This window comes from Patagioenas fasciata, chromosome 10 (genome assembly GCF_037038585.1).
Source record: "Patagioenas fasciata isolate bPatFas1 chromosome 10, bPatFas1.hap1, whole genome shotgun sequence".
Lineage (NCBI taxonomy): Eukaryota > Metazoa > Chordata > Aves > Columbiformes > Columbidae > Patagioenas > Patagioenas fasciata.
The window spans coordinates 375,169-387,601 of record NC_092529.1 but is presented as its reverse complement, the minus strand read 5'-3'; the positions used below and the strand labels follow the sequence as shown (position 1 = coordinate 387,601).

The 12,433-nt window shown below is 56.7% G+C and overlaps 1 protein-coding gene and 1 long non-coding RNA gene across 10 annotated transcripts in view; both read right to left on the bottom strand.

The window, feature by feature from the left end:
- The window catches only part of TMCC1 (transmembrane and coiled-coil domain family 1), a 72,288-nt gene that overhangs the window by 33,311 nt on the left and 26,544 nt on the right, over positions 1 to 12,433 (bottom strand). Inside the window, exon 1 of one of the 9 annotated variants that reach the window (XM_065845339.2) lies at positions 8,797 to 8,923. The exons of the other annotated variants lie outside the window; for them this stretch is intronic. Within the exon in view, the coding sequence (XP_065701411.1) occupies positions 8,797 to 8,835 (39 nt within the window). The 5' untranslated portion in view covers positions 8,836 to 8,923. Of the gene's footprint in view, positions 1 to 8,796; positions 8,924 to 12,433 lie in introns of those variants that run through there. 9 annotated transcript variants of the gene reach the window in all.
- Positions 6,830 to 8,767, bottom strand: LOC139828745 (uncharacterized). Its single transcript, XR_011740637.1, has 3 exons — positions 8,681 to 8,767; positions 8,163 to 8,300; positions 6,830 to 7,421 (listed from the first exon to the last, which is right to left on the bottom strand). It is a non-coding gene; the product is annotated as an uncharacterized lncRNA (long non-coding RNA).

The window sequence follows — 12,433 nt, the reverse complement described above, 5'->3', positions numbered from 1 at the left end:
CCGCTCATTTTCTTCCAGCAGGAGCACGGTGGGGTGAGCGACCCGCAGAGCTCCGGGCAGGGACCTGCTCCTCTGGGACCGGAGGTGGCTCAGACTCCCGCACGGGCTCAGGAGGGCCCTGCAGGTCCATTCCAAACCTGCCCACATTGCAGTCCCAGGGGAGACAAATGCAAGCCCGTCACCCGGCCCGTGCCTCGGGAGTTTTAGGAGCCGTGTCACTGTCCGGATGCCCAGAGGAGGGCAGAAGGAGCTGCCGGACGGGGAGCACGGCTAAAAGGCGCCGTTCACCCGGTGCGTCGCTCCGGGCAGCGGGTGTGCCGGGCAGCGGGCCGGGAGCCGCTCTGCTCACCAAGCACCACGGGCAGAACGCGGCCCGAGCGATTCTGACGGCGGGAACGAGCCCTCTGGGGAAACACGCCAGGACTAGGCTCTGATTTTAGGCCTTGAGCAAGCACACCCTGTATGTTTTGGGAAGCTGCTGGCTGGTGGGTAATTTACTCTTCTGGAGAAGGAGAAGCAAGAGAAGCTCCTTCATAGCTTGCTGCTCTGCAGTCAGACAACTGTTTGCCATCTATTCATAACAGATCTATCCTTAGAAAGAAAGTTATTTTGAAGGGATGTTAATTGATCCACAAGGCATGTTTTCACATGGATTATGTTCTGTTAATTGCTAATCAGCCTGGTCGTCTGTACCATACTCATTTATACTCAGTCTAAGAGACACCTCCCCGTGCCTCTCCCCGGTTTTCCAGGTCACAGAGCGGTGCGTTCTCTGGGTTTGCAGAGCTGCTCTGGCCCGGCGGCCCCAGGGCCCGTCCGCAGCGCCACCCCCAGCGCGCGGCACCGGAGACGAACACCTGCAGGAACTGAGCAACGCTTACGAAATCTGCTCACGACACATGATGGGCCTAAAAACAACGACTCTCGTGCTCCTCCTCCTGCTCCCCTTGCATCAAAATGCAAGCTTTTCTGACTTACCTCACTTGGGTTTACAGTTTTGGGAAATAAATGCACGTCAGGTTTAGCCAGCGAGCGCACCCACAGCAGTCCCTGCCAACGAGCGCAACTGTCATCGGTTCGTAAAGGGAACCTTGTCCCAGCTCAGGTGGTACCTTTCTCAGGTTTACTGTAACAACGCATTGATCCTAATACACATTAATTCATTCTTACTCTCAATTTGCTGTACAGGCTCTGTCTGGGATTCAGTAGGGTGACTGCTCAGATGGACAATAAGGTCCCACCTGGGTCACAACGAGCACACAGCTCAGGTCACCTCTCAAACTGCTGGCAAACCATGTTTGCAGCTGCATGGCCATGCCAGGCCAGCACCGCCCAATGGGGACACCACCGCCCCACGGGGACACCACCGCCCAATGGGGACACCATCGCCCAATGGGGACACCATCGCCCCACGGGGACACCGCCGCCCCACGGGGACACCGCCGCCCCATGGGGACACCACTTCTGAAACCCCACACTGTGGCAGTTGGCTCAGATAAATTCTTAAACTCGCGTTACTTTCAATGAGCAGGTTAGGAACCCAGTGGCAAAGGCAGCGTCCCCCAAGCTGTGTGCTCCGCCTGTCCCGGAGGTGACACCGTCTGCTCACGGCGTCCCTCAGCGACCCCGGCACCACCACCCCAGCCAACCGAGCAGCTACAGCAGAGTGTTTTGCATCAGCCCAGCTCCTCTGGACGAACGCTCCGCAGTTTTCACAAGAGGACGGCTGAGGTTCCACGGCAAATTCCAGCAAAAGCGCCGTCTGTTCCCCTGCGGCCGCGCAGCCAGGGCTGCCCGGCCCTCTCCGTACCAATCCCAACTGCTCCACCACCCTCCCCATTCACAAACCTGCCCTCTCAGCGCACAATAGAACTTTTCTGAAAGTACCCAGTTGTTTTCTGCTTCCCGAGGGGAGGTTTTCCACACATTTCTAATGAAAACTGTCATTGATGAGCTGAAGACAGCTCAGCTTTGTTGTGAGACAACAAAGAGCACACACAGATCGCACAGGGACCAGCCCAGGGGACAGGCAGGAGTAGCGCATGGAAACACCCTCTCCGAGCAGCTCCGCTGAACAACTGCACAAGAGTGCCTCATCTTGTTAAAAATAGAACTAATTCTGCTTTGGCAGATGGAGTTTCAGCCAAAATATCCACCGAGCCGCTTGAATAATTGTTGCTTCTCCATGGCCTAACAAAAGATCTAATACAATTTACTGCCCTTTCTGTAAAACGTGATATGAATACTGTTCACTAATTTTTCAGCAATTAAATTAATAGAAAGAAGGTTTATAGTACCGTGCAGCAACCAGCTGAGCCACTACCAAAGCTGCCGAGGCATCAGCACCGTTCTGGACACACAAGTGATTTAACCTCTCAGGTAAACTCCTGGAACAGGGCAGTCATTCGATCTCGCCGTCGCTTCAGCAGAAGGAAGCTGAGGGAGCTCCGGGCTGGCAACGCGCAGTAACCCGAGCCACGGTGAGACGCAGGGACACATGGGTGAGACGCGGGGGCGCGCACGGGTGAGACGCGGGGGCGCACGGGTGAGACGCGGGGGCGCGCACCGGTGAGACGCGGGGGCGCGCACCGGTGAGACGCGGGGGCGCGCACCGGTGAGACGCGGGGGCGCGCACCGGTGAGACGCGGGGGCGCGCACCGGTGAGACGCGGGGGCGCGCACCGGTGAGACGCGGGGGCGCGCACCGGTGAGACGCGGGGGCGCGCACCGGTGAGACACTGAGGTTGCTTCAGAAAGTACACCTACGCTTTTAAAAAGAGCTACGAGTAAAATGCAATTTCCCAGTAACTCAGACCCCACATACTGCACAAACTGCTTCTATTTCAAATAATTGAGCTTTTCTTTTAAAATCTTCTTAGAATTTCATCTCCATTTAGAGAAATTCAGAAAACCGTCGCCTTTCACACGCCAACCAGAGCGTCCGACACGAGGCACCGGCCGCCTGTTCCGCCGCAGGCCCTGGAGGAGCCGCCGTGCCCAGCGGTGCGCACAGAGCACCGGATCCTGCGCTGCTGGGTGACCACTGCAGCCCATGGGGACACACGGCTCGGCATCTTCCCGGCAACCCGTTATCACCAGAATTCACTTCCTCAAAGTCTCAGTGCGTAGTTACGGTTTGCACTGTGCTGATCTTGGATTCCATTCTTGTCAAGTATGTGTCCTTTGAATGCCCTAGCAAAAAGGGCAAGGGGCGGGGGAGAACCAACCTACGTTCAAAACCACATGGTGCTGAGCATCCTTCTCTGGAAACAAAGACCGCGCTTACCTTGAGGGAGGCTGAAGAACAGCCCCACAGGCAGAACTCAGTTTAATGGAGAGGGAACTCATGGAGGAGACCTATTACCTGCCGCTTATCTCAAATATAATCCCAAATATGACATTCATGGTGCGAAAGGCTATTGTAGAACTCTGACTGTTCATGGCGGGTGCTCCGGTGCAGCTGGGATTGGCAGAACGGGACGATGGACAGCCCGGACCGCCCCGCAGACCCGACCGGCCTCCGCAGCCACGGCCCTCCCGCGGGAGCCCCCAGCACCGCTCCTCTGCTCGCCGGTGTTCACGGTCCATCTCTGACAAGAGCTACTGCGGCAGCCGCTGTTGTACCCTTTGTCAAGACAGGGAATCCCAAACTGGATGTCACGGGAACACTGAAACAAACTCAAGTTCTCTTGCTCCTGGTATTTCCTTTCCCCTAAACTTCTGACACCTTCCTCCCGTGTAAATGCTTTTCTGTCCTTTCTGAAGAGGACCTAGTATACATACACATATACATATACATATACATATACATATACATATACATATACATATACATATACATATACATATACATATACAACAGAAGGATTTGCAAAAGGAGATCAAACTCTCTGCCTCTGAAGAAGCCCTGGCTGAGGAAGAGTCCGCGTGGCTCATCCCGGGAACCAGGGAGGGGGGAATACCAGACAAGCCCAAATCTCCAGAGGAGCCCCAGAGGTAAGTGATTCAGAGTGAAGACGACAACGCTTGTAACGCCGGTAGGAAATTCCAATCGTTATTGCTCTCCAGCCCCATGTAAGCACCTATTATACAGTCTAACGATATTCTGCAGAGCAAACTGCCATGAGCTGTGGAATTCCGTTATTAAAAGGGAAGTTGCACTTATGTAAGCTGCATTCCACCTGCCGCCTGTATTTACATCTCTAACATCAGCAGCCTCCGGGCAATGAGCCGCCACATGCCATCCCCAGGCCCCAGCCGGCGCGGCTGGGGAGCGCTCTGGGTTATTAGTCACGTTTTTCAGAAGGAGAAGTCCCTGGTCCCACCTCTGACACCTCTGCAGGTGTAGGCTCACGCACCCTGCTCATCACCAACCTGGGAAACTGCTGCAAGTCTATTTCACTTCCACACTGCCACGGCACTTACGAAGCTGGTACACTGAGACAGTGCAAACTCCCCATGAAACCTGTTACTCCTACTTCTCAAAAGTGCCAGAAGCTCATTTTCCTTTTGCAAGATGAAGGTGATATCTCTCCAACGTTTTCCCACGTGTTCCTCCAAGTAAGAGGATGCAGCGGAAGCTCATACCCTTCCTGAGGGACCCGTCTTGCCTAGAAAATCCGTAATGTTTTTAATCATTGCCAGTACTCCATCACTCAACACGAACACGGCCAGCAGCGGCTGGACACTCATTTACACCCCACCACCGCTCAGCCTTGTTCAAACAAGCGCTCTGCCCAGCAAACCTTACACAGCGCCTGTGCGGGGGCAGACCCAAAGCTCCACACTGTGATCGGTCACGCCGTGGACGCTCCGGCCGGCCTGCCCGCGGCAGAGCACCCGGACGGGCCCGCACCGGCACCGCCGCTGCCCCCAGAGCCACGGGAAGCTCCAATCGCGGCCCGAGCGCCGGGGGACGGGCCAACCCATGCCCGATGCCGGCGAGCTGTGCCAGGACGGCCTCGGGGACGGTGAGCGGCCTGCAGCCCGTCCCACGGTGCAGCACCGGCCGTGGAGACGGGATCCAGAGGGGCCCTGGCACTACGATAACCTCTGTGCCCGGCTGTCCCTGCGGGCCCCGCTGGACAGACCCGTGCAGCAGCTCCACGCGGTCATGGCTACGACGATGTTACCTCAGTTCTATGGGCGATGCAGAATTTGAAGAGCCGCGGGAAAACCGCCTGCTGCTCTGAGACACGAAACAGGGCTGAAATGAGCCCACTTCCAAACCCTCCTCTCACTGCTGACTCTCCCCATCATCAACTGTAGCCGAGCATGAAGAAAATTAACTTGTTTTCAGTCAAACCAGCACAACCTCCAGCAGTGGATCTTATCAATAAATGTGGTTTTTCCATCGGAACAGTGATGGACAGGAAACAGCACATAGCACCTGCCCTGGAGCTCAGCCGCATCCAGTCACTCCACCTGAACCTCCTGCGGAATTGTTTTACTGACATGAGAAAGAGCAGAGGGACAATATTTGCACTACAAGCTTCTTCAAGGACTTGCCCTGCTCAAGACAGCAGACACACGGAAAACACAGCCACGAACAGCTCGAGTACCGCGCTCTGGAAACCCTCACCACTGTCCGCTTCTTCTGTTGTGAGACCAACAGTCCTGGAGCCCCAGCACAGGAACACCTGTACGTGGCAGTTTAAGGGACATGGTCTTGAGGTGTTAATTGCTTTAATATTACATATTCATCCATATCTGCTCACAGTAAGTTTAGATTGCTAGAAAAGTTACTTTATATAATACTACATTCATCTTCACCAAACAATTTCTGTCCGTCGATGGAGCCGCCCATTGATCAGCCTGTAGCACAAAAATAGGGGATCAGCAGCATTAAAAAATAAAAAGGCCATCAAGTGTTGAAAGTGTTGGCGGTGAGGGCACAGCAACCTGTGACAGACTTCTAACAGTCACACACGGGCAAACCAACACAGAATCCAAGCCGTGACCCACAAATACCAAATACTGACTTGGCACACGTGAAAGAAGAAGTAACACTTGAACACAGGCCTGCGTAAAACCCGCGGAAATTCCTGATACAAACGGATTACTAAATGCAAACATCCCATACATTAATATACGCTTATACAGCTCTCCCCAGATCAGTATGTCGAAGTCTGACAGCCATTATGTAAACAAGCAAAGGCATTAACCCCGTTCACAGGAGGAAGCAGACAGGGACCGGGAGAACCCAGCGGGTCTGACCCGAGCTGACCTGCAGTGCGGAACCTGCGCGTGGGGCGGACCCGCCCCGTCCCTCCTGCCCCCGTCCCGCCCCGTCCCTCCTGCCCCCGTCCCGCCCCGTCCCTCCTGCCCCCGTCCCGCCCCGTCCCTCCTGCCCCCGTCCCGCCTCGTCCCTCCTGCCCCCGTCCCGCCCCGTCCCTCCTGCCTCGTCCCTCCTGCCCCGTCCCTCCTGCCTCGTCCCTCCTGCCCCTGTCCCGCCCCGTCCCTCCTGCCCCCGTCCCGCCCCGTCCCTCCCGCCCCGTCCCTCCTGCCCCCGTCCCGCCCCGTCCCTCCTGCCCCCGTCCCGCCCCGTCCCTCCTGCCTCGTCCCTCCTGCCCCTGTCCCACCTCGTCCCTCCTGCCCCCGTCCCGCCCCGTCCCGCCCCGTCCCTCCTGCCCCCGTCCCGCCCCGTCCCTCCTGCCTCGTCCCTCCTGCCCCTGTCCCGCCCCGTCCCTCCTGCCCCCGTCCCGCCCCGTCCCTCCTGCCCCCGTCCCACCTCGTCCCTCCTGCCCCCGTCCCGCCCCATCCCTCCTGCCCCCGTCCCGCCCCGTCCCTCCTGCCCCTGTCCCACCTTGTCCCTCCTGCCCCTGTCCTGTCTCGTCCCTCCTGCCCGTCCTCCCCGTCCTGCCCACGCTGCCCTCTCTTGGTTTGACACGCGCTGCTGGCAGCACTTTTCAGCTCGTAGCTCTCAAATCTGCACAGTCACATTCCACCTGGAGCCTCCACCATGAAATATGGTCAGAAATTGGAATTGTGACCTTGCGGCTGCCATTTACGATGTCCTGTTCCACCCAAGAACTGAGGACCTCCGGGAGCTGGTGCTCCAGGTCCTACAGACGTTTGCATAAGTCAGCAACCACAAATCATGATTTTTGCACCAGAAATATTAATAAAGTGCTGCTTAATTTTACATAGCCTGGCAGTAACCACATTTTGGCTGATAAATAGTACGTCTGCTCTCCGGTTTCCCTTGAGCAGAGCACAGGCTGCTCTGTAACACGTTTGCACAGTCACAGGGACCCCAGCCCGTTCTGAGGAGCCGGGGGCTGAAGTGCCCATCCCGCACCCAAACCCACGTACACACAACCTGCTCTCACTGCTCCTTCACAACTGCGCTCGTTGCTTTGGTGAATACAGCCCAAGCTCTCATCTCTTCCTGCAGTTCATCGTACTGTACAAGATGGGCACCTTTTACAATTAAAATAGGAAAGTTAAAAAGCTGTCAGGGTTAGACAATTGTTGAAAGCAGGCTTGACACAAACAGAGCACAAGACACAATTGTGTCAGACAACACAAAAATAGAGAAACAGCCAGAAAAACAAATTGGAAACAGCTCTCCCATAGTACAATATCAGTGTAAACGTTTTTCCCAATTGCCCGGCCAGCCTTGATAAACAGGAATTCCAGTGGAGCTATCCAAAGGAGTCCATTTCAAGCCACTTGGCCGCCCCATACGAACGCAGCTCTGATATGGAGTTCATTACTAACTAGATCGAGTCTCTGTTGAGGGGAAGAGGAAATTCTGGAGAGCCTGTGGCCACTTCTGCTCCCGACACAGAACAAGGCAACTGCTAAAAGACCCGAGCTTCACTTTTTCACGCTCCCTAAAAATGGCCACATCTGTTTCTTTAAGATGAGGAGATACCCAAACCATCACAAATAAATAAGAAAGATACCAACTTACTGCAAAGCCGTAGCTTTTCAGGATGTGAATTCTGACCTATTTTAAATGCTGGTAACAGCATTTTTAGATTTTGATGAATGCATTTTAAACCCTTTACAAACACACCAACAGAGCAGGGCAGAGGAGTTTGAAAGGGAAAATTCAGGTTGCCATTTAAGTGTCCGGTTAACACCACAGTTCCCGCGCCGCAGCCGGCGCCCGGCGGGAACGGCGAGGCGCCAAGGGCCCTGCGCCGCCGTCCTCACCTGCACAGCACCGCGCTCCCTGCTCTGTTCACGGGCTCCTTTCTTCCAAATGCTTGTCAAACCACATGCATTGGATTGGTTCAGTGACAGAACTGCAAGGCTACATCAATTAACCATTCTCTCCTCTAAAGCAACTTCCTGAAATAAATGAGAACACTTGTAATTATTAAACGGTAAAACCTGTTCACAGCACTCCTTTGTTCTGAAGTGCTGTATTAGCAGCAAGCGCTGCTGAGCACTTCAAAGACGGGAGGACAAGCTCTCCTCTGGCTTTTGCAGGTGTGTCGCTGGGACAACTCATATTCCTGACTCCCAAAGACATTCCAGCCGGGATAAAGCACACGTTTAATAACCATCACAGCCAGCCACCCCATACACCCGTGTAACAGCACAGCTGCCTGTTACGTTCCCCTTTTCACACAACCCCCTTCTTTCAGTCCAGAGACAAATCGGGTCAGGAAACCGCAACCTCCCCACAAACCTGCACAATTGTGGGGTTAGAGGAACAAAACCCGTACCTGCCAGCAGCGAGTGCCGAGACCCACGGAAAGCCGGCAGTGAGCAGAACCCTTTGTGTCTCCTCGGCAAGAACAAAAGACGGAGCCGCCCCCCGCGCCGCCCGGCCCGGACCCACCTTGGAGAGCTGCCGGCGGAGGCTGAAGCGCTGGACCATGGTGCGCGGCCCGGCGGGGCTGGCGCTGCGGGCAGGGACCGCGGCCCGGCCCTCCCGCGCTGGAACCCGACACTCGGCCGGGCCGGGCCGCCCGGGGCGGGGCGGGAGGGAAGGGGAGGGCCGGGCTGGGCCGCGGCGGGGGGCGGGCACCGGCACCCAGCCCCGCCCGGCCCGCGGAACGGGAGCGCTGCCCGCGCCGCGGCACCGCCGGGCCCGCCGCAGCGGAGCGGGGAGCGCCGGGGCGCGCAGGGGCGGGGGCCGCTCCCCGGCAGCCGCGGGGCTCCGCGCCGTCCGCCCCAGCCCGCCCCGCCGTGTCCCGGGAGCGGCCCCGCTGGCCGGTGTCCCCGCCGAGGGGCACCCAGCCCCGGTGCTTGTTCCGGCCCCCCGAGTCCTGCTGTGCCCGCAGAGGGGCCGGGGGCCGGCACAGCCCTCACGGACCCCGCTCCGCATGCCGGCCCCAGCCCCTCTGCGGGCACAGCAGGACTCGGGGGGCGGAACAAGCACCTTTTTAAAAGGTATACAAGCCATCGCACCTAAATCCAGATATAATGCACGTGCAATCCAGAGTCAGACACCTGAAAACTGATGGAGATTCTCTACAATCCTGTTTGAGCGAAGGGAGGAGCCTGGTTCAAAGCATCGTCCTGAGTTCAGCAAACAGGAAACCTGGCGAATGCCAGCTCCGACAATTCCAGTAAAAGGGCACTTTCATGGCTGACTTGCAGGTGCATTTGTTCTGCAAGCAGATGATCTGTGTGTCTCTCATTCCCTGTTTATCGTTACACACGGGGTTCAACAGCAAGTTGGAGTTTCATGCTCAGGCGATTCACGGCTGGTGAACACCCGGCCAGCCCGGTCCTGCTGGCCTGGAAGACAACGAGGTGTGAAGAGCTGGGCTGGCGCTGCTGGGTGGTGAACACAGGCGTGGTCCTGGAGGCCGCAGCAAAAAAAGTCATTTCCCAGCGGCACTACCACCCTCTCCCAGCCAGTTCTTCTTGCTCACACCCCGGGTGCCTCTGCACAAAGGGGCACTGGGCGTTCCCCACCCTGCCCCATACAGCCTGTGCACCGTACCCCGTGTTTCCAGTGCCACCAGCCTGCCACTGCTCCTTTCCAGTGCCACCGGTCTGCTGCTGCTCCTTTCCAGTGCCACCATCCAGTGCCACCAGCCTGCCACTGCTCCTTTCCAGTGCCACCATCCAGTGCCACCGGTCTGCCGCTGCTCCATTTCCAGTGCCACCATCCAGTGCCACCAGTCTGCCGTTGCTCCTTTCCAGTGCCACCATCCAGTGCCACCGGTCTGCCGCTGCTTCATTTCCAGTGCCACCGGTCTGCCACCGCTCTGTTTCCAGAGTCACCAGCCTGCAGTTGCTCCTTTCCAGTGTCACCAGTCTGCTGCTGCTCCATTTCCAGTGCCATCAGCCTGCCGCTGCTCCATTTCCAGTGCCACCGGTCTGCCACTGCTCCATTTCCAGTGCCACCAGTCTGCCACTGCTTCATTTCCAGCGCCACCGGTCTGCCACTGCTCCATTTCCAGTGCCACCATCCAGTGCCACCCGCCTGCCACTGCTCCATTTCCAGTGCCACCATCCAGTGCCACCCGCCTGCCGCTGCTCCATTTCCAGTGCCACCAACCAGTGCCACCCGCCTGCCGCTGCTCCATTTCCAGTGCCACCATCCAGTGTCACCCGCCTGCCGCTGCTCCATTTCCAGTGCCACCATCCAGTGCCACCCGCCTGCCGCTGCTCCATTTCCAGTGCCACCATCCAGTGCCACCCGCCTGCCGCTGCTCCATTTCCAGTGCCACCATCCAGTGCCACCCGCCTGCCGCTGCTCCATTTCCAGTGCCACCATCCAGTGCCACCCGCCTGCCGCTGCTCCATTTCCAGTGCCACCATCCAGTGCCACCCGCCTGCCGCTGCTCCATTTCCAGTGCCACCATCCAGTGTCACCCGCCTGCCGCTGCCCCGCCTGCTGCACAGTGCAGGGTCCCCACGCGCGCTCCGTCCCAGGCTCTGGGGTTTGTGCCGTTCGAGCGTCCTGAAGGACAAAACGCCTCCGCAGCGCGTTGTCTGAACTAGGCCGCTGCTGACGGAAGCCAGGCTTCTGTAGAGCACGCAAATGCACTGCGCCTGCCTTTTGCCCAGCGCTTGCAATATTGGCCAGACACTCTGGAGTTGTTTCAGTACCAGACCGACATTTTAACATGATGGATAAATGCTTCAGTTCCAGTTTTTCAAAAGCAATTATCAAAATTAAATGAAAAAGAAACCACATCTCGGTTAATTCGAAATGCTACTCAGAAATTCATGTTAAAGTTACAGGCATGCTTTGCCCATAGCACGTAGACAAATATTTTTCACTACGGAAAACACAGTAATTCATTCATATGAATATCAAAACTTTTCCTCTACTTGATTGCTTCTGCATTCCTTTTTATGCATCACAGTTTTAAAACCACATGAACTACTCCTCCTCGTATCTATGTTGACTGGGGACGCGCACAGACGACACGTCACAGCGTGGATGACGGTGGCGGATGGCAGAGATTAAGCTAACCACCTGCCACGAGAGATTTCATATTGCAAGTCTAATTAAACAAAAGCTTACTGTTCAAACAGCATTCCGCTCATCTGCTCCAATCGCGTACAACAGCAGCAGCTACTCAGCGCCAACTGCACAACCCGATTTACCAGTAACACTTCAACCTTCCTTAGGCTGTCCTCACACAGCCAGGAAGGACGTGGGACGGGGTGACAGGCCGCGGGGCTGGGGGGAGCACCCGCAGCGCGCCCCCGCTCGGTCCCGCCTGCCCCAGCACACCCCACCCGGGCAAGCCCAGGCTCCCACACGCAGCGCAGGGAAGTTACTGCAGCCAGCGTGGGGGTACTTCTAGCCTTAAAAAGGCAAACAAAACCAATGCATTAGGCAGTGATTTACTGCGCTTCCTTTCACATGTTGGACACATCATGAAACTTTAAAGCAGCAGGAAACTTAAAAAGATTTGATATTGCAAGAAAAAACAAAAAATAAAAGAATGTACGACTGCATGGGTGTTGCAGATGAGTCCGGTCAGAGCCCGACACGCAGCGCACACCTCTGCGTACCACGCGTGCTGCGCACCGCTCAGCCCTGGGCATCCCAGCATGGGGTGCTACAGCAACAGCGCCCTGCGGGGCTCCCCCACAGGAGAGCACTGCGAGGTTTCTGGGCACAGAGTGGGAAACGACGGGAATGCACCAGATTCCCACCCCAGAAAGCACCAGGGCCTGCGCGCCCGCAAGAAGACAGGGGATTGCTCACCTGAGCGGAACAGAACACAGCACCTGCGCAGCGCACGCACCGAGCTCCCGCGGCCGCCTGCGCTGACTGAGGGGGCCTGAACTTCACCGTGTCACTCTCAACACTGAACACGTACCCCACACCGCAAAGTAGGTCCCAGCTGCTTCAGAACAGCTGCTCGAGTCAGGAAATGTCCTGGTTTGATGCTGAACCTCCAAAATTACATGGTTTTGTTTCCTTTCTGCTAATTTATCCATGCACTGCTAAATGACTGAGGCCTCATGTATCTGAATGTTTGTCTGCATGCTCAGTGTTC